The sequence below is a fragment of the Zea mays genome, chromosome 9 (assembly GCF_902167145.1).
Source record: "Zea mays cultivar B73 chromosome 9, Zm-B73-REFERENCE-NAM-5.0, whole genome shotgun sequence".
Taxonomy (NCBI): Eukaryota; Viridiplantae; Streptophyta; class Magnoliopsida; order Poales; family Poaceae; genus Zea; species Zea mays.
This window is the reverse complement of record NC_050104.1, coordinates 134,658,431-134,683,302: the sequence shown is the minus strand read 5'-3', so window position 1 is coordinate 134,683,302 and position 24,872 is coordinate 134,658,431. Positions and strand designations below refer to the sequence as shown.

Sequence of the window (24,872 nt, the reverse complement as noted above, 5' to 3'; positions counted from 1 at the left end):
GACTTCCACTGCACTCTGATGAAAGAGTAACTTTTCCAAGTTGATCTTTGTACTCTTATTGCCTTTTTACTCTTAGTTGAAGATTTTGGTGAGGCAATGAGGTTAAAGGGCCAACATTGATCCCGTTTTGGTGCTTGATGCCAAAGGGGGAGAAAATAAGGCCAAAGCAAGAAATGGATCAGCTAGCTACCACTTGAGAATTTTGAAAATAGTAGAGTTAGAGTTTTTGTTTGTCAAAATACTCTTGTTTGTCTCTTGTTGTCCAAAGTTGGTCTCTTGTGGGGAGAAGGCTTAATTATGGGAAAAGGGGGAGTTTTTGAACTCTTTGATAAATTTCTCTTGAAATATCTCTCTTTATGTTTCAACAAGTGTGTTTGACTTAGAGATAGGAAATTGAGTTTGATTTGCAAAAACAAACCAAGTGGTGGCAAAGAATGATCCATATATGTCAAATTTGAATCAAAACAATTTTGAGTTCTCATTTGAAGTGATTTTTGCACTTGTTCTACTTGCTTTATGTTATGTTGGCATAAATCACCAAAAAGGGGGAGATTGAAAGGGAAATGTGTCCTTGGGCCATTTCTAAGTATTTTGGTGATTTAGTGTCCAACACAAGTGCCTAAGTGTTAAATGGTGGACAAAGTACAAATCAAGTATAAAGGTATGTTTCTCAGACTTAGTACATTGTTTTAGAGACTAATATATTGTGTCTAAGTGCTGGAAACAGGAAAAATCAAGTTGAAACTAAGGATGGCTTTGTTCAGCCAAAGTCAGCTCTATCTGGGTGCACCGGACTGTCCGGTGGTGCACCGGACAGTGTCCGGTGCGCCAGGCTGACTCAGGCGAACTTGCTGCTCTCGGGAAGTGATTAACGGCGTACGGCTAAAATTCACCGGACTGTCCGGTGTGCACCGGACTGTCCGGTGAGCCAACGGTCGGCCGCGCGATCCGCACGAGACACGTGGCCGAGCCAACGGTCAGAAGGGGGCACCGGACTGTCCGGTGTGCACCGGACAGTGTCCGGTGCGCCAACGGCTCCAAAGCGCCAACGATCGGCTTCACCAAAGAAGGAAAGAAATCCGCACCGGACAGTGTCCGGTGGTGCACCGGACTGTCCGGTGCGCCAGGCGACAGAAGGCAAGAATTGCCTTCCTGGAATGCACTTAACGGCTCCTAGCTGCCTTGGGGCTATAAAAGGGACCCCTAGGCGCATGGAGGATGACACCAAGCATTCTCTAAGCATTCCTAAGCACCAAGACTTCGATTCCGCGCATTTGATTCTTTGTGATAGCAACTAGAGCTTCATTTGAGTTGTGAACTAGCCGGGTTGTGTTGTGAGCTCTTGTTGCGACTTGCGTGCGTGTTGATACTCTGATTTCGTGTCTTGTGTGCGTTGCTCATCCCTCCCTTACTCCGTGCTTCTTTGTGAACATCAAAGTGTAAGGGCGAGATGCTCCAAGTTGCGGAGATTCCTCACAAACAGGATATAGTAAAGCAAAGCAAAACACCGTGGTATTCAAGTGGGTCTTTGGACCGCTTGAGAGGGGTTGATTGCAACCCTCGTCCGTTGGGACGCCACAACGTGGAGTAGGCAAGTGTTGGACTTGGCCGAACCACGGGATAAACCACCGTGCCATCTCTGTGTTGATATCTTTGTGGTTATCGTGTTGTGCAAGTTCTCCTCTCTAGCCACTTGGCTTATTCGTGCTAACTCCTAATCAAGTTTTGTGGATTAAGTTTCAAGTTTTTACAGGATCACCTATTCACCCCCCTCTAGGTGCTCTCATACCTTTCTTCACCAGAATGTAGCATTTGCTCCCAAATACACGAAAGTAAGAGACATTCGGTTTGTTACCGGTTAGGAGTTTGTAGAAGGTCTTCTTAAGAAGGCGATGCAGATAGAGCCGATTTATGGCGTGGCAGGTTGTGTTCACAGCTTCTGACCAAAACCGCTTGGGCGTCTTGAACTCTCCAAGATCGTTCTCGCCATGTCGATAAGCGTCATGTTCTTCCTCTCTACTACACCGTTTTGCTGTGGTGTGTAGGGAGCGGAGAAATCGTGCTTTATGCCTTCCTCCTCAAGATACTCCTCAACTTGCAGATTCTTGAACTCGGATCTGTTGTCGCTTCTTATCTTTTTCACCTTCAGCTCAAATTCATTTTGAGCCCTCCTTAGAAAGCGCTTTAGGGTCCCTTGGGTTTCTGATTTATCCTGCAAAAAGAACACCCAAGTGAAGCGGGAAAAGTCATCAACAATTACAAGACCATACTTACTTCCCCCAATGCTAAGGTAGGCAACGGGTCCAAAGAGGTCCATGTGGAGAAGCTCCAGTGGTCTTGATGTCGTCATCACATTCTTGCTGTGATGAGTGCTTCCCACCTATTTCCCTGCCTGACATGCTGCACAATGTCTGTCTTTCTCAAAACAGACATCAGTTAGTCCTAACACATGATCTCCCTTTAGAAGCTTATGAAGGTTCTTCATCCCAACATGTGCTAGACGGCGATGCCAAAGCCAGCCCATATTAGTCTTAGCCATTAAACATGCATCTGGATCGGCATTCTCTTTCAAAAAATCTACTAAATAGAGTTTGCCGTTTAATACACCCTTAAATGCTAATGAACCATCACTCCTTCTAAAGACAGATACATCTATATTTGTGAATAAACAATTATACCTCATGTTACATAATTGACTCACAGACAGTAAGTTGTACCCAAGCGATTCAACTAAAAACACATTGGAGATAGAATGCTCGAATGTAATGGCTATCTTCCCTAATCCTTTAACCTTGCCTTGGTTCCCATCTCCAAAAATAATCGTATCCTAGGAATCCTTGTTCTTGACGTAGGAGGTGAACATCTTGTTCTCCCCCGTCATGTGGTTTGTGCATCCGCTGTCGATTATCCAGCTAGAGCCCCCGGATGCATAAACCTGCAAGGCAATTTAAGCTTGGGTTTTAGGTACCCAACTCTTGTTGGGTCCTACAAGGTTAGTCAAAATAACTTTTGGAACCCATATGCAAGTTTTATCTCCCTTGCATTTGGATCCCAACTTCTTAGCAACTACTTTTGCATTTCTACATGAAAGAACAAAAGAAGCATTACAAGCATGGTAAATAGTAGAAGGTCCATTGCACATTTTTCTAGGAGTTTGAGACACAGCATGATTTCTCCTAGGCCTACTTCTACCATGAACAAAAGTAGAACTAGAGGCAAACATAGCATGTGAGTTATAAGCAGCATGATCATAACTCCTATTGTAATGAGTGCGACTAGCAATTTTCCTATCATAAATAAAGACATGGTTCCTTTGAGGACTACTAGCCATAGGGGCCTTCCCTTTCTCCTTGTTGAGAACAGGAGTCCTTTGACTTGTTAAGTTCTTGGCTTCCTTTTGAAAACCAAGCCCATCCTTAATTGAGGCGTGCCTACCAACGGTGTAGGCATCCCTAACAAATTTTAACTTATCAAAATCAACCTTGCAAGTCTTAAGTTGAGCATTAAGACTTGCCACCTCATCGTTTAATTGAGCAATAGAAATAAGTTGAACATCAAAGTCCTTACATCTATTACAAATAACAACATACTCTACACATGAACTAGCTTTATTTACTTCTTCTAGCTTTGCTTTTAATTCATCATTTAAATTCTTTAAACTAGAGACAGTTTCATGGCAAGCAGATAACTCAGAAGACAACATTTCATTTCTCTTAGTTTCTAAAGCAAGAGATTTTTGTACACCAACAAATTTATCATGTTCCTCATACAAAATATCCTCTTGCTTTTCTAGCAGTCTATCTTTTTCATTTAGAGCATCAATTAATTCATTAATTTTCTCAACTTTGGCTCTATCTAAACCTTTAAATAAGCCAGAGTAATCTACTTCATCATCGGAAGAATCCTCATCACTAGAAGAAGAATACTTAGGTGTATCTCGAATACTTACCTTCTTCTCCTTGGCCATGAGACATGTATGGCGTTCGTTGGGGAAGAGTGAAGATTTGTTGAAAGCTGAGGCAGCTAATCCTTCACCATTGGAGTCGGAAGAGGAGTAGTCTGAATCCCATTCCTTTCCAAGGTGCGCCTCGCCCTTTGCCTTCCTGTAGTTTTTCTTTTTCTCCCTCTTCCCGCCTTTTTCTTGTCCCTGGTCATTATCATTATCGGGACATTGGGCAATAAAGTGACCAGTCTTACCGCATTTGAAGCTTGAACGCTTTCCCCTTGTTTTATTCTTGTTGGGGTACTCCTTGCGTCCTTTAAGTACGGTCTTGAAGCGCTTGATGATAAGCGCCATTTCATCTTCATTTAGCCCGACAGCTTCTACTTGTGCCATCTTGCTTGGTAGCGTCTCCATGTTGCTGGTTGCTTTGAGAGCAACGGGCTGTGGCTCATAGACGGGTAGTGGACCATTGAGTGCATCGTCCACATATCGAGCCTCCTTTACCATCATGCGCCCGCTCACGAATTTTCCGAGGATCTCTTCGGGCGTCATTTTGGTGTACCTGGGATTTTCACGAATAAGATTTACAAGATGAGGGTCAATTACAGTAAATGACCTTAGCATGAGTCGGACGACGTCATGATCCGTCCATCTTGTGTTTCCATAGCTTCGAATATTGTTGACTAGGGTCTTGAGCCTATTGTAGGTTTGTGTTGGCTCCTCTCCCCTGATCATAGTGAATCTTCCTAGCTCGCCTTCCACCAACTCCATTTTGGTGATCATGGTGGCATCGTTTCCCTCATGAGATATCTTGAGGGTGTCCCAGATTTGCTTGGCATTGTCCAAGCCACTTACCTTATTGTACTCATCCCTGCAAAGAGATGCTAGCAACACAGTAGTAGCTTTGACATTCTTATGAATTTGCTCATTTATAAAAACAGCATTGTTAGTACTATCAAAGTGCATTCTGTTTTCAACAATTGCCCAGATGCTAGGATGGAGAGAAAATAAATGACTACACATTTTATGACTCCAGAAAGAATAGTCTTCTCCATCAAAGCGGGGGGGTTCCCAAGTGGAATTGATAGCAAATGAGCATTAGAATTGCACGGAATACGGGAATAATCAAATGAATAGTTTTGATTAACCATTTTCTTCTTTGACGAGGAGTCATCGTCGTCGTCGTGTGGTGAAGAAGACGAGGCAGCTGTCGTAGTAGATGATCTTCTTGATGCGCCTCTTCTTCTTCCCGTCTGAGAGCACCTAGAGGGGGGTGAATAGGTGATCCTGTAAAACTTGAAAACTTAAGCCACAAAAACTTGGTTAAGCGTTAGCACAGTAAATGCCAAGTGGCTAGAGAGGAGTCTCAACAAAACACAATAACCACAAGAAATCAATCACAGAGATGGCACGGTGGTTATCCCGTGGTTCGGCCAAGACCAACGCTTGCCTACTCCACGTTGTGGCGTCCCAACGGACGATGGTTGCAATCAACCCCTCTCAAGCGGTCCAAAGACCCACTTGAATACCACGGTGTTTTGCTCGCTTTTCTCAATCCCGTTTGCGAGGAATCTCCACAACTTGGAGCCTCTCGCCCTTACACTTGAAGTTCACAAAGAAGCACAGAGCAAGGGAGGATTAGCAACGCACACAAGACACAAGAATCAGAGTGTCAACACGCACACAAGTCGCAACAAGAGCTCGCAACACAACTCAATGAGTTCACAACTCCACTAGAGCTCTATATGCTATCACAATGAAACAAATGCGCGGAATTGAGGTCTTGGTGCTTAGGAATGTTGTAGGAATGCTTGGTGTACTTCTCCATGCGCCTAGGGGTCCCTTTTATAGCCCCAAGGCAGCTAGGAGCCGTTGAGAGCATTCTAGGAAGGCTGATCTTGCCTTCTGTCGACTGGCGCACCGGACAGTCCGGTGCACACCGGACAATGTCCGGTGCCCGATTTCCTTCCAAAAATGGCGCAGTCGACCGTTGGCAGTCTGAGAGCCATTGGCGCACCGGACATGTCCGGTGCACACCGGACAGTCCGATGCCCCTTCTAGCCGTTGGCTCGGCCACGTGTCCCGCGCAGATTGCGCGACCGACCGTTGGCTCACCGGACAGTCCGGTGCATACCGGACAGTCCGGTGAATTATAGTCGTACGTCGCCGGTGAATTCCCGAGAGCGGCCACTTCGCTCGAGCCAGCCTGGCGCACCGAACACTGTCCGGTGCACCACCGGACAGTCCGGTGTTCCCAGACTGAGCAGAGTCTTGGCTTCTCGAGCCAAGACATTTTCAATTGGATTTTTCCTGTTTCTAGCACTTAGACACAATACATTAGTCCATAAAACAATGTACTAAGTCTGAGAAACATACCTTTATCCTTGATTTGTACTTTGTCCACCTTTTTATACTTAGGCACTTGTCTTGGACACTAAATCACCAAAATACTTAGAAATGGCCCAAGGGCACATTTCCCTTTCAATCTCCCCCTTTTTGGTGATTTATGCCAACACAACATAAAGCAAGTAGAACAAGTACAAAATCAATTCAAATAAGAACTCAAAATTGTTTTGATTCAATTTTGACATATATGGATCATCATTTGCCACCACTTGATTTGTTTTTGCAAATCAAACCCAAATTTCTATCTCTAAGTCAAACATACTTGTTAAAACATAAAGAGAGTCATTACAAGAGAAATTGATTCAAGATTTCAAAAAACTCCCCCTTTTTCCCATAATCAACATTTCTGCCCACAAGAAGCCAACTTTTGACAAGAGAGACAATAAAAGAGTTTTGACAAACCAAAAGCTCTATTTTACTATTTTCAAAATCTCTCAAGTGGTAGCTGATCCATTTATCGCTTTGGCCTTTATTTTCTCCCCCTTTGGCATCAAGCACCAAAACGGGATCAATCTTGGCCCTTTAACCCCATTGCCTCACCAAAATCTTCAAATGAGAATACAAAGGCAATAAGAGTACATGAGATGAACTTGGAATAAGTTACCCTCTCATCGGAGTGCAGTGGAAGTCTTTCATGGTCCAAGTCCACCTTTCCCTTTCAAACCTCCTTTGAGACTAAATCAAGCAAACTCAAGCAAACGGTTAGTCTCAAAGGGTCAAGTTGTAGCACAGCTCCCCCTAAATATGTGCATCACTTGCAAAAAGGACTTGTGAGGTCCAGGGAGTGTTTGTACAACTTGAGCACCACAAGTAAGCAACAAAATGCATAAAGAACATGATCAAAGGCATAAATACATGTATGCTATAAATCAATCCAAGTTCCATGAATCTAGGACATTTAGCTCACTACGCAGCCTGCAAAAGGTCTTTTCATCTAAAGGCTTAGTGAAGATATCGGCTAGCTGGTTCTCGGTGCTAACATGAAACACTTCGATATCTCCCTTTTGCTGGTGGTCTCTCAAAAAGTGATGCCGGATGTCAATGTGCTTTGTGCGGCTGTGCTCAACAGGATTTTCCGCTATTCGGATAGCACTCTCATTGTCACATAGGAGTGGGACTTTGCTCAGATTGTAGCCAAAGTCCCTGAGGGTTTGCCTCATCCAAAGTAGTTGCGCGCAACACTGTCCTGTGGCAACATACTCGGCCTCAGCGGTGGATAGGGCAACGGAAGTTTGTTTCTTAGAGTTCCACGACACCAAGGACCTTCCTAAGAATTGGCACGTCCCCGATGTACTCTTCCTATCGACCTTACATCCAGCATAGTCGGAATCTGAGTATCCAATCAAGTCAAAGTTAGACCCCTTTGGATACCAGATCCCGAAGCAAGGCGTAGCGACTAAATATCGAAGAATTCGCTTCACAGCCACTAAGTGACACTCCTTAGGATCGGATTGAAATCTAGCACACATGCATACGCTAAGCATAATATCCGGTCTACTAGCACATAAATAAAGCAAAGAACCTATCATGGACCGGTATGCTTTTTGATCAACGGACTTACCTCCTTTGTTGAGGTCGGTGTGTCCGTCAGTTCCCATCGGCGTCTTTGCGGGCTTGGCGTCCTTCATCCCAAACCGCTTTAGCAAGTCTTGCGTGTACTTCGTTTGGGAGATGAAGGTGCCGTCCTTGAGTTGCTTCACTTGGAACCCAAGGAAGTAGTTCAACTCACCCATCATCGACATCTCGAATTTCTGCGTCATCACCCTGCTAAACTCTTCACAAGACTTTTGGTTAGTAGAACCAAATATTATGTCATCGACATAAATTTGGCACACAAAAAGATCACCATCGCAAGTCTTAGTGAAAAGAGTTGGATCTGCTTTCCCAACCCTGAAAGCATTAGCAATTAAGAAGTCTCTAAGGCATTCATACCATGCTCTTGGGGCTTGCTTAAGTCCATAGAGCGCCTTAGAGAGCTTACACACGTGGTCGGGGTACCGTTCATCCTCGAAGCCAGGGGGTTGCTCCACGTACACCTCCTCCTTGATCGGCCCGTTGAGGAAAGCGCTCTTCACATCCATTTGGTACAACCTGAAAGAATGGTGAGCGGCATATGCTAGCAAAATACGAATTGATTCTAGCCTAGCCACAGGAGCGAACGTCTCCTCAAAGTCCAAACCTGCGACTTGGGCATAACCTTTTGCCACAAGTCGAGCCTTATTCCTCGTCACCACCCCGTGCTCGTCCTGTTTGTTGCGAAACACCCATTTGGTTCCCACAACATTTTGCTTGGGACGAGGCACCAGTGTCCAAACTTCATTGCGCTTGAAATTGTTGAGTTCCTCCTGCATGGCCAACACCCAGTCCGGATCTAGCAAGGCCTCTTCTACCCTGAAAGGCTCAATAGAAGAGACAAAGGAATAATGCTCACAGAAATTAACTAATCTTGAACGAGTAGTTACTCCCTTGCTAATATCACCCAATATTTGGTCGATGGGATGATCCCTTTGGATCGTCGCTCGAACTTGGGTTGGAGGTGCCTGAGGTGCTTCTTCCTCTTCAAATTGATCATCCTGTGCTCCCCTTGATCATGCGCCTCCACTTGAGGTACATGTTCGTCATCTTGGGTTGGGGGATGCACCATAGTTGAGGAAGACGGTTGATCTTGCTCCAATTGTTCCTGAGGCCACACATCTCCAATCGCCATGGTGCGTATCGCGGCCGTTGGAACATCTTCTTCATCTACATCATCAAGATCAACAACTTGCTCTCTTGGAGAGCCATTAGTCTCATCAAATACAACGTCGCTAGAGACTTCAACCAAACCCGACGATTTGTTGAAGACCCTATACGCCTTTGTATTTGAGTCATAACCTAATAAAAACCCTTCTACAGCTTTGGGAGCAAATTTAGAAGTTCTACCTCTCTTCACAAGAATATAACACTTGCTCCCAAATACACGAAAATAAGACACATTGGGTTTGTTACCAGTTAGCAGCTCATATGAAGTCTTTTTGAGGAGGCGGTGAAGGTAGACCCTGTTGATGGCGTGGCAAGCTGTGTTCACGGCTTCCGACCAAAAACGCTCGGGGGTCTTGAACTCTCCAAGCATAGTCCTCGCCATATCAATGAGCGTCCTGTTCTTCCTCTCTACCACACCATTTTGCTGAGGTGTGTAGGGAGCAGAGAACTCGTGCTTGATCCCCTCCTCCTCAAGAAACTCCTCCACTTGAAGGTTCTTGAACTCAGACCCATTGTCGCTTCTTATCTTCTTCACCTTGAGCTCAAACTCATTTTGAGCTCTCCTTAGGAAGCGCTTGAGGGTCCCTTGGGTTTCAGACTTATCCTGCAAAAAGAACACCCAAGTGAAGCGGGAAAAGTCATCAACAATAACTAGACCATACTTACTTCCTCCTATGCTCAGATAGGCGACGGGTCCGAAGAGGTCCATATGCAGCAGCTCCAGAGGTCTTGAAGTGGTCATCACATTCTTGCTGTGATGTGCTCCTCCCACTTGTTTACCTGCTTGACAAGCTGCACAAGGTCTATCTTTTTCGAATTGCACGTTAGTCAAACCTATCACGTGTTCTCCCTTTAGAAGCTTGTGAAGGTTCTTCATCCCCACATGTGCTAAGCGACGATGCCACAGCCAGCCCATGCTCGTCTTAGCAATTAAGCATGCATCTAGACCGGCCTCTTCTTTTGCAAAATCAACCAAATAAAGTTTGCCGTCTAGTACACCCTTAAAAGCTAGTGAACCATCACATCTTCTAAAGACAGACACATCTATATTTGTAAATAGACAATTATATCCCATATTACATAATTGACTAACAGATAGTAAATTATATCCAAGAGACTCAACTAAAAACACATTAGAGATAGAGTGTTCATTTGATATTGCAATCTTGCCTAAGCCTTTCACCTTGCCTTGGTTCTCATCACCGAATATGATTGAATCTTGGGAATCCTTATTCTTGACGTAGGAGGTGAACATCTTCTTCTCCCCCGTCATATGGTTTGTGCATCCGCTGTCGATAATCCAGCTTGAACCCCCGGATGCATAAACCTGCAAGGCAAATTTAGGCTTGGGTCTTAGGTACCCAACTCTTGTTGGGTCCTACAAGGTTAGTCACAATTGTCTTAGGGACCCAAATGCAAGTTTTATCACCCTTGCATTTTGCCCCTAATTTCCTAGCAACTATCTTCCTATCCTTTCTACAAATAGCAAAGGAAGCATTTAAAGCATGATAAATTGTAGAGGGACCATTCATAACTTTTCTAGGAACATGAACAATATTCTTTCTAGGCACATGATGAATATTTTTCCTAGGCATATCTCTACCATGCATATAGGAAGAACTGGGAGCAAACATAGCATAAGAATCATAGGCATGTGAATCAAAAGCATTACAACTCCTATGAGACTGTCTTCTATCATTGTACATAAAAGCATGGTTCTTTTTAGTACTACTTGCCATAGGGGCCTTCCCTTTCTCCTTGGCGGAGATGGGAGTCTTATGGCTTGTTAAGTTCTTGGCTTCCCTCTTGAAGCCAAGCCCATCCTTAATTGAGGGGTGTCTACCAATCGTGTAGGCATCCCTAGCAAATTTTAGTTTATCAAAATCACTTTTGCTAGCCTTAAGTTGGGTATTAAGACTAGCCATTTCATCATTTAACTTTGCAATAGAAGCTATGTGTTCACTACAAGCATCAATATCAAAATCTTTACATCTATTGCAAATAACAACATTTTCTACACACGTTGTTGATTTACTAGCTATTTCTAACTTAGCATTCAAATCATCATTAATGCTTCTTAAGCTAGAAATTGTCTCATGGCAAGAAGATAATTCACAAGAAAGCATTTCATTTCTCTTAACTTCTAAGGCATGAGATTTTTGTGCTTCTACAAATTTGTCATGTTCTTCATACAACAAGTCCTCTTGTTTTTCTAAAAGCCTATTCTTATCATTCAAGGCATCAATCAATTCATTAATTTTATCTACCTTGGTTCTATCTAGGCCCTTAAATAAACATGAATAATCTATTTCATCCTCATCACTAGATTCGTCCTCACTTGAAGAAGCATAAGTAGAGTTTCGAGTACATACCTTCTTCTCCCTTGCCATAAGGCATGTGTGACGCTCGTTGGGGAAGAGGGATGACTTGTTGAAGGCGGTGGCGGCGAGTCCTTCATTGTCGGAGTCGGACGAGGAGCAATCCGAATCCCACTCCTTGCCAAGATGTGCCTCGCCCTTTGCCTTCTTATAGTTCTTCTTCTTCTCCCTCTTGTTCCCTTGATCCTGATCACTATCATTGTCGGGACAGTTAGCAATAAAATGACCAAGTTTACCACATTTGAAGCATGAGCGCTTCCCCTTTGTCTTGGTCTTGCTTGGCTGCCCCTTGCGACCCTTTAGCGCCGTCTTGAATCTTTTGATGATGAGGGCCATCTCTTCATCATTAAGTCCGGCCGCCTCAATTTGTGTCACCTTGCTAGGTAGTGCCTCCTTGCTTCTTGTTGCCTTGAGAGCAAGGGGTTGAGGCTCGTTGATCGGACCATTCAATGCGTCGTCCACGTATCTTGCCTCCTTGATCATCATTCGCCCGCTTACGAATTTTCCAAGGACTTCTTCGGGCGACATTTTGGTGTACCTGGGATTCTCACGAATATTATTCACCAAATGAGGATCAAGAACGGTAAAGGACCTTAGCATCAATCGGACGACGTCGTGGTCCGTCCATCGCGTGCTTCCGTAGCTCCTTATTTTGTTGATAAGGGTCTTGAGCCGGTTGTATGTTTGGGTTGGCTCCTCGCCCCTTATCATCGCGAATCGTCCAAGCTCTCCCTCCACCAACTCCATCTTGGTGAGCAAGGTGACGTCGTTCCCCTCATGAGAAATCTTGAGGGTGTCCCAGATCTGCTTGGCATTGTCCAAGCCGCTCACTTTATGGTATTCGTCCCTGCACAAGGATGCTAACAACACAGTAGTGGCTTGTGCATTTCTATGAATCTGTTCATTAATAAAAATAGGACTATCCGAGCTATCAAACTTCATTCCATTTTCAACAATCTCCCATATGCTTGGATGGAGAGAGAATAGGTGACTACGCATTTTGTGGCTCCAAAATCCGTAGTCCTCCCCATCAAAGTGTGGAGGCTTGCCGAGAGGAATGGAGAGCAAATGTGAATTTGAACTTTGAGGAATACGCGAATAATCGAAAGAAAAGTTTGAGTTAACCGTCTTTCATTTGTCGTAGTCATTGTCGTCGTTGTCCTTATGAGAAGAAGTGGATTCATCACTGTCGTCGTAGTAGACGATCTCCTTGATGCGTCTCGACTTCTTCTTCCTTCCATCTTTGCGTCTATGGCCCGAGCCTGAGTCGGTAGGCTTATCATCCTTAGGCTCGTTGACGAAGGACTCCTTCTCTTTGTCGTTGATCACGATTCCCTTCCCATTAGGATCCATCTCTTCGGGCGATTAGTCCCTTTGTGAAGAGAACGGCTCCGATACCAATTGAGAGCACCTAAAGGGGGTGAATAGGTGATCCTGTAAAACTTGAAAACTTAAGCCACAAAAACTTGGTTAAGCGTTAGCATAGTAAATGCCAAGTGGCTAGAGAGGAGTCTCAACCAAACACAATAACCACAAGAAATCAATCACAGAGATGGCACGGTGGTTATCCCGTGGTTCGGCCAAGACCAACGCTTGCCTACTCCACGTTGTGGCGTCCCAACGGACGAGGGTTGCAATCAACCCCTCTCAAGCGGTCCAAAGACCCACTTGAATACCACGGTGTTTTGCTTGCTTTTCTCAATCTCGTTTGCGAGGAATCTCCACAACTTGGAGCCTCTCGCCCTTACACTTGAAGTTCACAAAGAAGCACAGAGCAAGGGAGGATTAGCAACGCACACAAGACACAAGAATCAGAGTGTCAACACGCACACAAGTCGCAACAAGAGCTCGCAACACAACTCAATGAGTTCACAACTCCACTAGAGCTCTATATGCTATCACAATGAAACAAATGCGCGGAATTGAGGTCTTGGTGCTTAGGAATGTTGTAGGAATGCTTGGTGTACTTCTCCATGCACCTAGGGGTCCCTTTTATAGCCCCAAGGCAGCTAGGAGCCGTTGAGAGCATTCTAGGAAGGCTGATCTTGCCTTCTGTCGACTGGCGCACCGGACAGTCCGGTGCACACCGGACAATGTCCGGTGCCCGATTTCCTTCCAAAAATGGCGCAGTCGACCGTTGGCAGTCTGAGAGCCGTTGGCGCACCGAACATGTCCGGTGCACATCGGACAGTCCGATGCCCCCTTCTAGCCGTTGGCTCGGCCACGTGTCCCGCGCAGATTGCGCGGCCGACCGTTGGCCCGGCCGACCGTTGGCTCACTGGACAGTCCGGTGAATTATAGCCGTACGTCGCCGGTGAATTCCCGAGAGCGGCCACTTCGCTCGAGCCAGCCTGGCGCACCAGACACTGTCTGGTGCACCACCGGACAGTCCGGTGTTCCCAGACTGAGCAGAGTCTTGGCTGCTCGAGCCAAGACATTTTCAATTGGATTTTTCCTGTTTCCAGCACTTAGACACAATACATTAGTCCATAAAACAATGTACTAAGTCTGAGAAACATACCTTTATCCTTGATTTGTACTTTGTCCACCTTTTTACACTTAGGCACGTGTGTTGGACACTAAATCACCAAAATACTTAGAAATGGCCCAAGGGCACATTTCCCTTTCACCGTCTCTTTTCTTGTGACTCGAGCCTGAGTCGGTAGGCTTGTCATCTCTTGGCTCGTTGAAGACAGACTCCTTTTCCTTGTCGTTGACCACCATCCGCTTTCCCTTAGGATCCATCTCTTCGGGCGGTTAGTCCCTTAAGTGAAGAGTACGACTCTGATACCAATTGAGAGCACCTAGAGGGGGGGTGAATAGGTGATCCTGTAAAATCAAACACTAAATAGCCACAAAACTTAGTTATAGAAGTGTTAGTGTGACTAAGTAGTTTTGAGGCGAGTTCTTGTGGACAAAACAATCACAGAGAAAACAATCACAAGAGACACGCGATTTTATCCCGTGGTTCGGCCAAGTAACACTTGCCTACTTCCACGTTACGGCGTCCCAATGGACGAGGGTTGCACTCAACCCCTTTCAAGTGATCCGATGATCAACTTGAATACCACGGTCTTTTCCTTTAGTGTATTTTCCCATTTGCGAGGAATCTCCACAACTTGGAGTCTCTCGCCCTTACAATAGAGATCACAAAGAAAGCGCAGAGTAAGGTTGGGAGAGCAACACAACAAGACACAAATCTGCAGCACACACACGCACACAAGCCAAGACTTGAGCTCGAAACGTAGCACAGAGAGTTCACAACTCGAACGCAGCTCAAATCACTAACACAATCGATCAAATGCGCGGAGGCGGAGTGTGGGAGTCTTAGAATGCTTAGTGAATGCTTAGGTGTACTCCTCCATGCGCCTAGGGGTCCCTTTTATAGCCCCAAGGCAGCTAGGAGCCGTTGAAGACCAACTTGGAAGGCAAATCTTGCCTTCTGTCGGGTGGCGCACCGGACAGTCCGGTGCGCCACCGGACAGCCACTGTAGCCTGTCCGGTGCGCGATTTCCTTTCAAATCGGGCACAGTCGACCGTTGCAGCTCCGGGCCCGTTGGCGCACCGGACACAGTCCGGTGCCCCCTGCCGACCGTTGGAGCTGCCACGCGTCGCCCGCAGATTTCGCGGTCGACCGTTGGCGCTGGCGACCGTTGGCTCACCGAGTCCGGCGCACCACCAGACAGTCCGGTGAATTATAGCCACGTCGCCTTTTCCGTGTCCTGAGAGCGACGAGTTCGCCGCGGATGACTCACCGGACAGTCCAGTGCACCACCGGACAGTCTGGTGAATTATAGTCGTACACCGTCGTCAACTCCCAAGAGCGGCCTTTTCACCGGAGACTAGCCTGGCGCACCGAACACTGTCTAGTGCACCACCGGACAGTCCGGTGTGCCAGTCCAAGCTGAAGTTTGGCTGCTCACAGCCAAGTCTTTTGCAATCTGATTCCTCTCTTTTCGGCACTGTTTCTAGCACTTAGACAAACAATGTTAGTTCACAAAAACAATGTACTAAGTCTAGAAACGTACCTTTTACTTTGATTTGCACCTTTCACACATTCAGCACATTAGTACTCAAATAATGTGTTGGGCATCTAATCACCAAAATACTTATAGAAATTGCCCAAAGGCACATTTCCCTTTCAAGAAGTGGGTTATGGATGACGACGACGACAACGGTCGGTACCCTAGAACCATCAACGAGGAAGACTACATTACTGTTGTTGCTCATTTTGTTAATGCCGATTGGGAGTTAAAGAAGTGTGTGATAGGCTTTAAATTGATCCAAGTGTCTCATAATGGTGTTAACATTGCTGAACGCATTGCTTGTGTGATTCAATACTTTGGCATGATTGATAAAGTGTTCTCTATTACCTTAGATAATGCTTCTTCTAATTCAACCGCCATGCTCACATTGTCACCTATTGCTTATAGTGTGCTTCCACATTGGTATGTAGCTGAAAAGGTTTTGGAGTTCCTTGAGCTGTTTTATGAATCAACTGTTGTCTTGTCTGGTGTTTATTACCCCACCAGTCCTTTGGTAATCCATCACATACTTGAATTTGCTAGCCACCTGCATGAACATGAACATGATACTAATCTAAGTGATGTTGTTGTTCCAATGAAAGCTAAGTTCATGAAGTACTGGAAGTCTATACCAATGTTATATTCCTTTGCATTTGTTATAGACCCTAGAGCTAAAATGAGGGGTTTGTATAATGTTCTTGAACTGCTTTCTCAATCTAACAATTATAATTACAGTACTTATTTTGCTGATGTTAAGACTGAGTTGTATAAGCTATATGCCAAGTATGAAACTAAGTTTGGTGCTGCTAGGCCATCCAGAACCACACATCAATCAGGTATGACAGGTAAGAGAAAACAGGCATGGGGTAAAATTTTTTGGAGGAACATGTGCTTCTAGATCCTCAACTGCATCAGGTTCTTCAGGTAGTAGTGGACCTGGTGTGGGTATTTGTGAGCGAACTGTTTACCTTGACAGTGACAATGTGGCTGCCTATGAGGATGATTTTGACATCTTAAATTGGTGGCATGGGCATAAACTAACCTATCCAATTCTTTCAATTATGGCTAGAGACATTATGTCTGTTCCTGCCTCAACTACTTCTTCGGAGTCTACTTTCAGTTTGTCTGGCAGGATTCTTGAGGATCGACGCCGGCACTTGAACTCAGAGACGGTGGAGATGTTGGTGTGCATCAAAGATTGGGAGCTAGGCCAACAGCGGGCATAACATGTTGTGGTGGACAATGAATTAGAGGAGTCCTTCAAGGACCTCTGGCTGGATGAAGGTGCTGGTGCTACAGACACTTTGGCTTGATCTTGTGGGTTGAGAGTTGAGACTTTGGTTGGATGTAAAGTGTTTCTGATTTCTGATCTGTCCTGACACTTTGGCTTGTAAATTGTAATAACTTTGAACATTTGAATTATAAACTGAGCTGGCCGTACTCTTTTCTCCTTTCTAGGGTTTCTCACGAGGTGTGAGTTTTACCTAGAAAGGATTTTAATGAGGCGGCATTGCACTAATAGCTCAATATTTGTGTATATTTTTTGTGCAAATTATATTTTTTTCTGTATTTTTCTGTTATCGGGCTTTGGGCTGGCCCGACACTGTTTTGGCCCAGGGCTTTTCGGGCTGGCCCGACCCGAAAAACGACCCGAAGGGCCGTGCTTGAGCCTCTTGTAAGGCACACAGGATTGTGCAGGCCCAACCCGGTAGACCCGTGGGCCTGGTCGTGCCGTGCCTAATCGGGCCTTGCCTAGGCCGGGCCCGGGCCGTGCCGGGCAGCCAGTTTGCTCATCTATAACGCTCACATATAATATCATCTCACTATCCAAAGGAGGACGAGTGATCGAACGATCTATGAAAAAAGATTAGACTCATTTTCAACTCATATATTTCTTGATTTTTTGGTTAAGATAAAGTGTAACATTTATTTTTATTAGTTTAATATTTGGTAAGTGAACCATATGCTCAATTTAATATTAATTAGTTTGCAGCTCAAGAGAGGATTTCACGAGAGGGTTGTACTAGTAGAAGATATTGGAGAATTGATACATTATCCAATGCAAAAGTCTATATATTCAAACACCGGAGCAAACAGTCGCGCAGCCTCCACGGCTCCACGTGACCTCCCAAACCTAGACCTAGTTGTCCTTCCTGTTCAACCTGCATAGCGGCGGCGCGTCCTGCCTTCAGAGAGAGAGGGAGAGAGAGCGCTTGATCTCCGTAGGCATGGCATGGGAGGAGGAGGCGGTAGAAGAGGAGGATTACGGGGAGGAGATGTCGGCTTCGGAGTCGGAGGAGGACGTCGTGGTGGGGCAGATGCCGACGGTTATGGTGCCAAAGCATATCAATAAGCGGTCCCTGAAGAACAAGGCGCTGTCTGTTACCCTCGACAAGAAAGCGCTCAGGTGCGGCTACCTTCTTTGCCTTCTCCCCGTTGTCGACGCTGCAAAATTCCTATTGCAAAACATGACTATACCGGTTATTTTTGTTGCGAATTGTGTCAATCGACGCACTACATATTTGTGGTACTGTGGTTCAAGGGATTTGACGAATTCGTGACCGGGATCTTCGTTTGACAGGGATTTCGTGACTGGGTTCCACAAGCGGAAGAAAAAGAGAAGAAAGGAGGCGCAGAAGATTTTGCAGGAGAAGGAGAGGAAGAAGAAAATACAAGACCGCAAGAGGGTAACAAACACTTCTCTCTCTGAAACACATACTTAAGCTGTTTAATTTCTATTATGCAACGCTGTGGTTCATGAAGGATATCCTGGTTCAGATTTTTTAAATGAATTGTGGCTACTTATTGTAGCGTTGATGAAAGACAAACTGCTCACTTGTCCTAGCGGAAAATGTATTGACAGTTGATTTTTCTCTTTCTAATCACTTGCTATTTGTCCTAGAGATTGTAGCATCTGCGTAGACAATTATTCATCTAGGACAGTATAATGTATACCATTATTATGTCAACGCTCACGGGCCCAATACTAGGAGAAAATAGGAAGAAAGAAATCCAAAAGAGGGTGTGCTGTTCATATTGAAATGTAGAAAGTTTCTAGTAATTGACAGTTGATATGCATCGGTAGTGGAGTAGTAACTAAGGAGGCTGCTAATATATACTCCAATGGAGCGATGGGCAAGTTCAATGGAAGATGCTTGCATATCGCAGCTCATAATGCAGTTCTTAAAGCTGATTCCCCCTCCTTTTTGGTGATGAGACAACCCAAAGGGCTTGTTTGGTTCTCCAAATTGTTAGAACCGAATTGAACTGAGTCTCAAATACAAATCCATATGGAAGTAGAAACAGGACACATATTTGATGCTTTTGTTTGATTGGCAAATGGATGACTGCGATAGTTGCTTGGACCCAGTTCCAGCCCCCCGATCTAAGCACCAGATGCTACCTAATGATTTCAGTTGGTTGGACAATTTTTGGTTCCCTGAATTGCTAGAACTAAATTGACAAGTCCCAAAACCAAATCCATGTGGAAATTGAAATGGGGGCACCAATTTAATGCTCTTGTTTGGTTGGCAAGTGAATGGTTGGGATAGTTACTTGGAACCAATTCTGGCCCCAATCTAATAACCAAATGCTACCTAAGGATTACAGATATCCTTGTGAAGGTGCTAGGGATATCTATGAACAGTTTAATGTCAATCTTATGTGGCTTGTGTTTCTGTAATTACATGTGCACACACACTTCTTGGTTGTTGCCATTAGGTCTTTCTCAGTGCTGTTGTTTTGTTACAGAGGAAAGAAGAGAAGGAGATTGCTCTGTATGGTAGAGTACTGACATCGGATAAAAATGATGGTGCTGGATTAGAAAACGAAGATATCGGCGATGATGGTGAGGATATGGAAAATGACAAACCTTTGTCTGGTGGGTACATGAACTAAATTTGTAACAGTTACTACCCGCCATACCACTATGTCACACACTGATGTTTGTAGAAGTCAAACCTCATTCTCTGATTGTGCTTCCAGAAATCAAAACCTACGAAGATGATGGGACCAGAACTGTAGTCACCACCAGTGAAATTACTCCTGAAGAAGATGACATTGTCCCGAAAACTGTCGGCCCCGTGGCGACGAGCCTCACCAGCAAGAATCCTAGCTCTTTTGCCAAGAAGAACAGCAGTTTAGGTGTGAAGAGGAAGCCACCGAAGAGAACGTTCAAGAGCAAGGCTAGAGCGAAAAGGGGTGACAAGAAGCGGGGTGCTGCAAAGGGTAAAAGGAAGGGCAAGGGAATGAAGTAGTGTTTTGTGAACCCTCTGTAGGAAGAATTATGCTGTCACTGGCTGTGGACCTGTGGTTAATCTCGCATCACCTGATCTGCAGTTTGTTTGGTAATATATTGATGATCATTTGTTCCGCAAACAAATTGTTAGGGAACAAATTTGTGATATCGATGCTCAGTTGTTGGGTTGTGCTACATGTCTGTTGCCAGTCTTGTTGGTCAATATTACGTAGACAGTTTCTGCTCCTTTCGGCTAATCTCTCTGCCATGTTTGCCTTGTCTCGACCAATTGCTGATATTATGCTCATATCCAATAGTAGCTCCTGTCCTCCTTTGTCATGCTATATCTGCAAAAACGGGTGACTATGTTTTGGACAGATACAATATCCGAATATGTATCAACTCGTACCTCTTAGGGCTTGTTCGGTTATTCCTAATACACATGGATTGGATGAGATTGGAAAAAATTGAGAAGAAGTTTGACTTGTTTGGGATTAAAACCCATCCAACCCCACTCAATCCACATGGATTGAGAGCTAACCGAACAAACCCTTAAGGATCTTTTTTGGTTCACCTTTCTGTGAGCTAGATTCACTAATAAAAATATAAAATTGATTTATTTGTCGGATATCGTAATTAGGGTATCTAGGTTATGCCCCTAAACACGCTTAACAGCTAAACTATCGTAAGACACATCCCTCGAGGTCACGAAAGTATGAGTCACGATTCGCCTTGCTCAAAACTCGGTCGCGAGGGCAACACTTGGGAAAACCCTCGTCCTGTCCGATGTCCCCTCTCCATGGAACAATTGTTTCTGCCTCGTTCGAACCCTTCTCGGGCAGGAGGACAACCCCGAGCCTGCCCTCAGTCAAAGGTCGTGGGAACCACGGAGACATGAGCATTCAATGCGAATATCTACCCCCACGTGATACCGCAGTCAAACAGGAGTGACAGGACCGCGGTGTCGTTCACTTTCATCGACTACGATGACGCATGCCTGGGAATAACAGCTACTGCTCCCCCATGTCGTCTGCTGAGTTCAAACAACTCCGGATGGGACACGCGTACGACAAAGCACGGTCTGACCCTCGGGAGGAAACTCCGCCTCGTCCGAGCTCGGCCGCCTCTACCATATGCGACAAGCCCCGACGCTCCTTGTAGCCCTCCTTGAGGCTATAAATACAGGAGCCCAGAGCTTCAGGCGTGGAGAGGAAGACTTCACGGTTTTCACCTTCACGCGGATATTGACACTTGCCTCAATCAGCCCCAGGGACTTGGGTTCCTTTCCCTCTCTCGGCCAGCTTGAATTCTCTACTGCAAGCACTTAGATGCAAGTAATATAAGTCTCATCCCCTCTACTGGAAGTATGACCTTCTCTTGCTCGAACAAAGATAAAGACTTGTGTTTTCTTGCATCACCCATCTAGGCCAGGGCACACAACACTAATTCACGAGTCGGTTGAGGACCCCCTTGGTCAAAACACTGACAGTTGACGCGCCAAGTAGGAGCTCGCTGTGTGCAGACACCACATTCCCACCAAGACTCCATATAGCCAATCCTCAGCACCCTTGGCACCTTGTCACGACGATCTGGTTCGGGAGTCTCGAGTTCATGCCCATTGACTTTGGTTATGACATGATGCTCCTCCCATCCAGATATCCCTCCGATGCCGTCTACCGTTTTCCTCAGCCAGGGGGAGCACAACCACATTTGCTCCCCTGGCTAGAGGAGAGACGTCTAGACATGGTGATCTAGTTCGGGAGTTTCGAGTTCATGATCGTTGGATTCAGCTATAACATGGTGCTCCTCCCGCCTAGACAACCATCTGACGCCGACTATCGCTTCCTCCAGCAAGGAGGAGCGAGGTCACGCTTGCTCCCCTGGCTAGAGGAGGTGAAAGGGAAATAGCCTCAACATTTCCTATAACCGATTTTATTGTTTGACGTCCATCACAAACCATATAGACTAACTAGTTTACCTATTGAATGTTTTTCTCAGGTGCATAAAGTTCAACATAAACATGCAAAGAAAATGGCTTGAGGGAATTCTACAAAGTTTGGAGCATACAAGATTTGGTGCAGCCTATGGCTGAAAGGGAATTAGGCTTACACCTATTTCCTAAATGATTTTGGTGGTTGAATTGCCCAACACAAATAATTAGACTAACTAGTTTGCTCTAGTATACAAGTTATACAGGTGCCAAAGGTTCACACTTAGCCAATAAAAAGACCAAGTATTGGGTTCAACAAAAGAGCAAAGGGACAACCGAAGGCACCTCTGGTCTGGCGCACCGGACTGTCCGGTGTGCCACCGGACAGTGTCCGGTGCACCAGAGGACTCCAAGTCAAACTCGTCACCTTCGGGAAAATCCAGCGGCGCTCCACTATAATTCACCGGACTGTCCGGTGTACACCGGACAGTGTCCGGTGCTCCAAGGAACGGCGCCTCAGGAACTCGCCAGCTTCGGGAAACCGCAACGGCTGCTCCGCTATAATTCACCGGACATGTCCGGTGTACACCGGACTGTCCGGTGTAACTGCGGGGCAACGGCTACTTCGCGCCAACGGTCACCTGCAACAGCAATTAATGCGCGCCAGAGCGCGCAGAAGTCAGGCAAGCGCGTAGTGGCGCACCGGACACTCTACAGTACATGTCCGGTGCGCCACTGGACATCCAGGCGGGCCCAGAAGACAGTGCTCCAACGATCGAATCCCAACGGCTTTGGTGACGTGGCTGGCGCACCGGACTGTCCGGTGCACCATACGACAGTCAGCCCCACCAAACGGCTAGTTTGGTGGTTGGGGCTATAAATACCCCCAACCACCCACCATTCATTGCATCCAAGTTTTCACACTTCGAACCACTTACAAGAGCTAGGCATTCAATTCTAGACACACTCAAGAGATCAAATCCTCTCCCAAATTCCACATAACGCCCTAGTGCTAAGAGAGAGAGATTTGCTTGTGTTCTTTCGAGCTCTTGCGCTTGGATTGCTTTCTTCTTTCTTGATTCTTTATTGCGATCAAACTCACTTGTAACTGAGGCAAGAGACACCAATCTTGTGGTGGTCCTTGTGGGAACTTTGTGTTCCAAGTGATTGAGAAGAGAAAGCTCACTCGGTCTGAGGGACCGTTTGAGAGAGGGAAAGGGTTGAAAGAGACCCGGTCTTTGTGACCACCTCAACGGGGAGTAGGTTTGCAAGAACCGAACCTCGATAAAACAAATCCGCGTGTCACACCTCTTATTTGCTTACGATTTGTTTTGCACCCTCTCTCGCGGACTCGATTATATTTCTAACGCTAACCCGGCTTGTATTTGTGATTATTTTTGAGAATTTCAGTTTCGCCCTATTCACCCCCCCTCTAGGCGACTTTCAATTGGTATCGGAGCCCGGTGCTTGATTAGAGCCTAACCGCTCGAAGTGATGTCGGGAGAACTCGCCAAGAGGGAGATGGAGACCGGCGACAAGCCCGCTACAAGCCACGAGTCGACTTCATCGGAAGAGTCCCGCAACAAGAGGAAGGAGAAGAAAAACTCCTCCAACAAAGGGAAGGGGAAGGAGAAGAAATCCTCTTCCCATAAGTCGGATCGGAGAGGCGACAAACACAAGAGGATGAGGAAAGTGGTCTACTACGAGACCGACTCTTCATCACCATCGACCTCCGACTCCGATGCACCGTCTGTTACTTCTAAGCGCCAAGAGCGCAAGAAGTATAGTAAGATTCCTCTACGCTATCCCCATGTTTCAAAACGTACTCCTTTGCTCTCCGTTCCATTAGGCAAACCACCGGTTTTTGACGGTGAAGATTATAACATGTGGAGTGACAAAATGAGGCATCATCTAACCTCACTCCACACAAGCATATGAAATGTTGTTGAGTTTGGTGTACAGGTACCATCCGTAGGGGATGAAGACTACGACTCGGACGAGGCGGCCCAAATTCACCACTTTAACTCCTAAGCCACTACTATACTCCTCGCCTCTCTAAGTCGAGAGTAGTATAATCAGGTGCAAGGGTTAAAAAGTGCGAAGGAAATTTGGGACGTACTCAAGACCGCGCACGAAGAAGACGAGGTGACAAAGATCACCAAGCGGGAAACGATCGAGGGGGAGCTCAGTCGCTTCATGCTTCACCAAGGGGAGGATCCACAAGCCATGTACAACCGTTTGAAGACCTTGGTGAATCAAGTGCGCAACCTCGGGAGCGAAAAATGGGATGACCATGAGATGGTCAAGGTTATTCTTAGATCCCTCGTATTTCTTAACCCTACACAAGTTCAATTAATTCGAGGTGATCCTAGATATAAGCTAATGTCTCCCGAGGAAGTTATAGGAAAATTTGTGAGCTTTGAGCTAATGATTAAAGGCTCAAAGAAAATCATCGAGCAAGGCACCTCCTCCACACCCGAAGCACAACCGATCGCGTTCAAGGCGACGGAGGAGAAGAAGGAAGAGTCTACATCAAGTAGACAACCCATCGATGCCTCCAAGCTCGACAACGAGGAGATGGCGCTCATCATCAAGAGCTTCCGTCAAATCCTCAAGCAAAGGAGGGGGAAAGATTACAAGCCCCGCTCCAAGAAAGTGTGCTACAAATGTGGTAAGCCCGGTCATTTTATTGCAAAATGTCCAATATCTAGTGACAGTGACAGGGGCGACGACAAGAAGGGCAAGAGGAGAGAAAAGAAGAGGTACTACAAGAAGAAGGGCGGTGATGCCCATGTTTGCCGGGAGTGGGACTCCGACAAGAGCTCCACCGACTCCTCCTCCGACGAGGACGCCGCCAACATCACCGTCACCAAAGGCCTTCTCTTCCCCAACGTCGGCCACAAGTGCCTCATGGCAAAGGACGACAAAAAGAAGAAGGTTAAATCAAAATCCTCCACTAAATATGAATCTTCTAGTGATGATAATGCTAGTGATGAGGAAGATAACTTGCGTACCCTTTTTGCCAACTTTAACATGGAACAAAAGGAAAAGTTAAATGAATTAATTAGTGTCATTCATGAGAAGGATGACCTTTTGGATTCCCAAGAGGACTTCCTAATTAAAGAAAATAAGAAGCATGTTAAGGTTAAAAATGCTTATGCTCTTGAAATAGAAAAATGTGAAAAACTATCTAGTGAACTAAGCACTTGCC

At 45.7% G+C, this 24,872-nt stretch overlaps 1 protein-coding gene across 2 annotated transcripts; it reads left to right on the top strand.

Annotated features, from left to right (window-relative positions):
* Positions 1-17,468: 17,468 nt before the first annotated feature.
* On the top strand, positions 17,469-19,981 carry LOC103639127 (rRNA-processing protein 17). 2 transcript variants are annotated; one of them, XM_008661924.3, is made up of 4 exons: positions 17,469-17,901; positions 18,076-18,181; positions 19,245-19,341; positions 19,479-19,981. In XM_008661924.3, exons 1-4 carry the CDS (start codon positions 17,723-17,725, stop codon positions 19,748-19,750), a joined length of 654 nt encoding a protein of 217 aa, XP_008660146.1. In that variant the 5' UTR covers positions 17,469-17,722; the 3' UTR covers positions 19,751-19,981. The 2 variants fall into 2 exon arrangements, with proteins under 2 accessions (XP_008660146.1, NP_001361537.1); NM_001374608.1 differs by having other exon boundaries at positions 17,558-17,901; positions 19,245-19,374; positions 19,479-19,924.
* Positions 19,982-24,872: the final 4,891 nt, after the last annotated feature.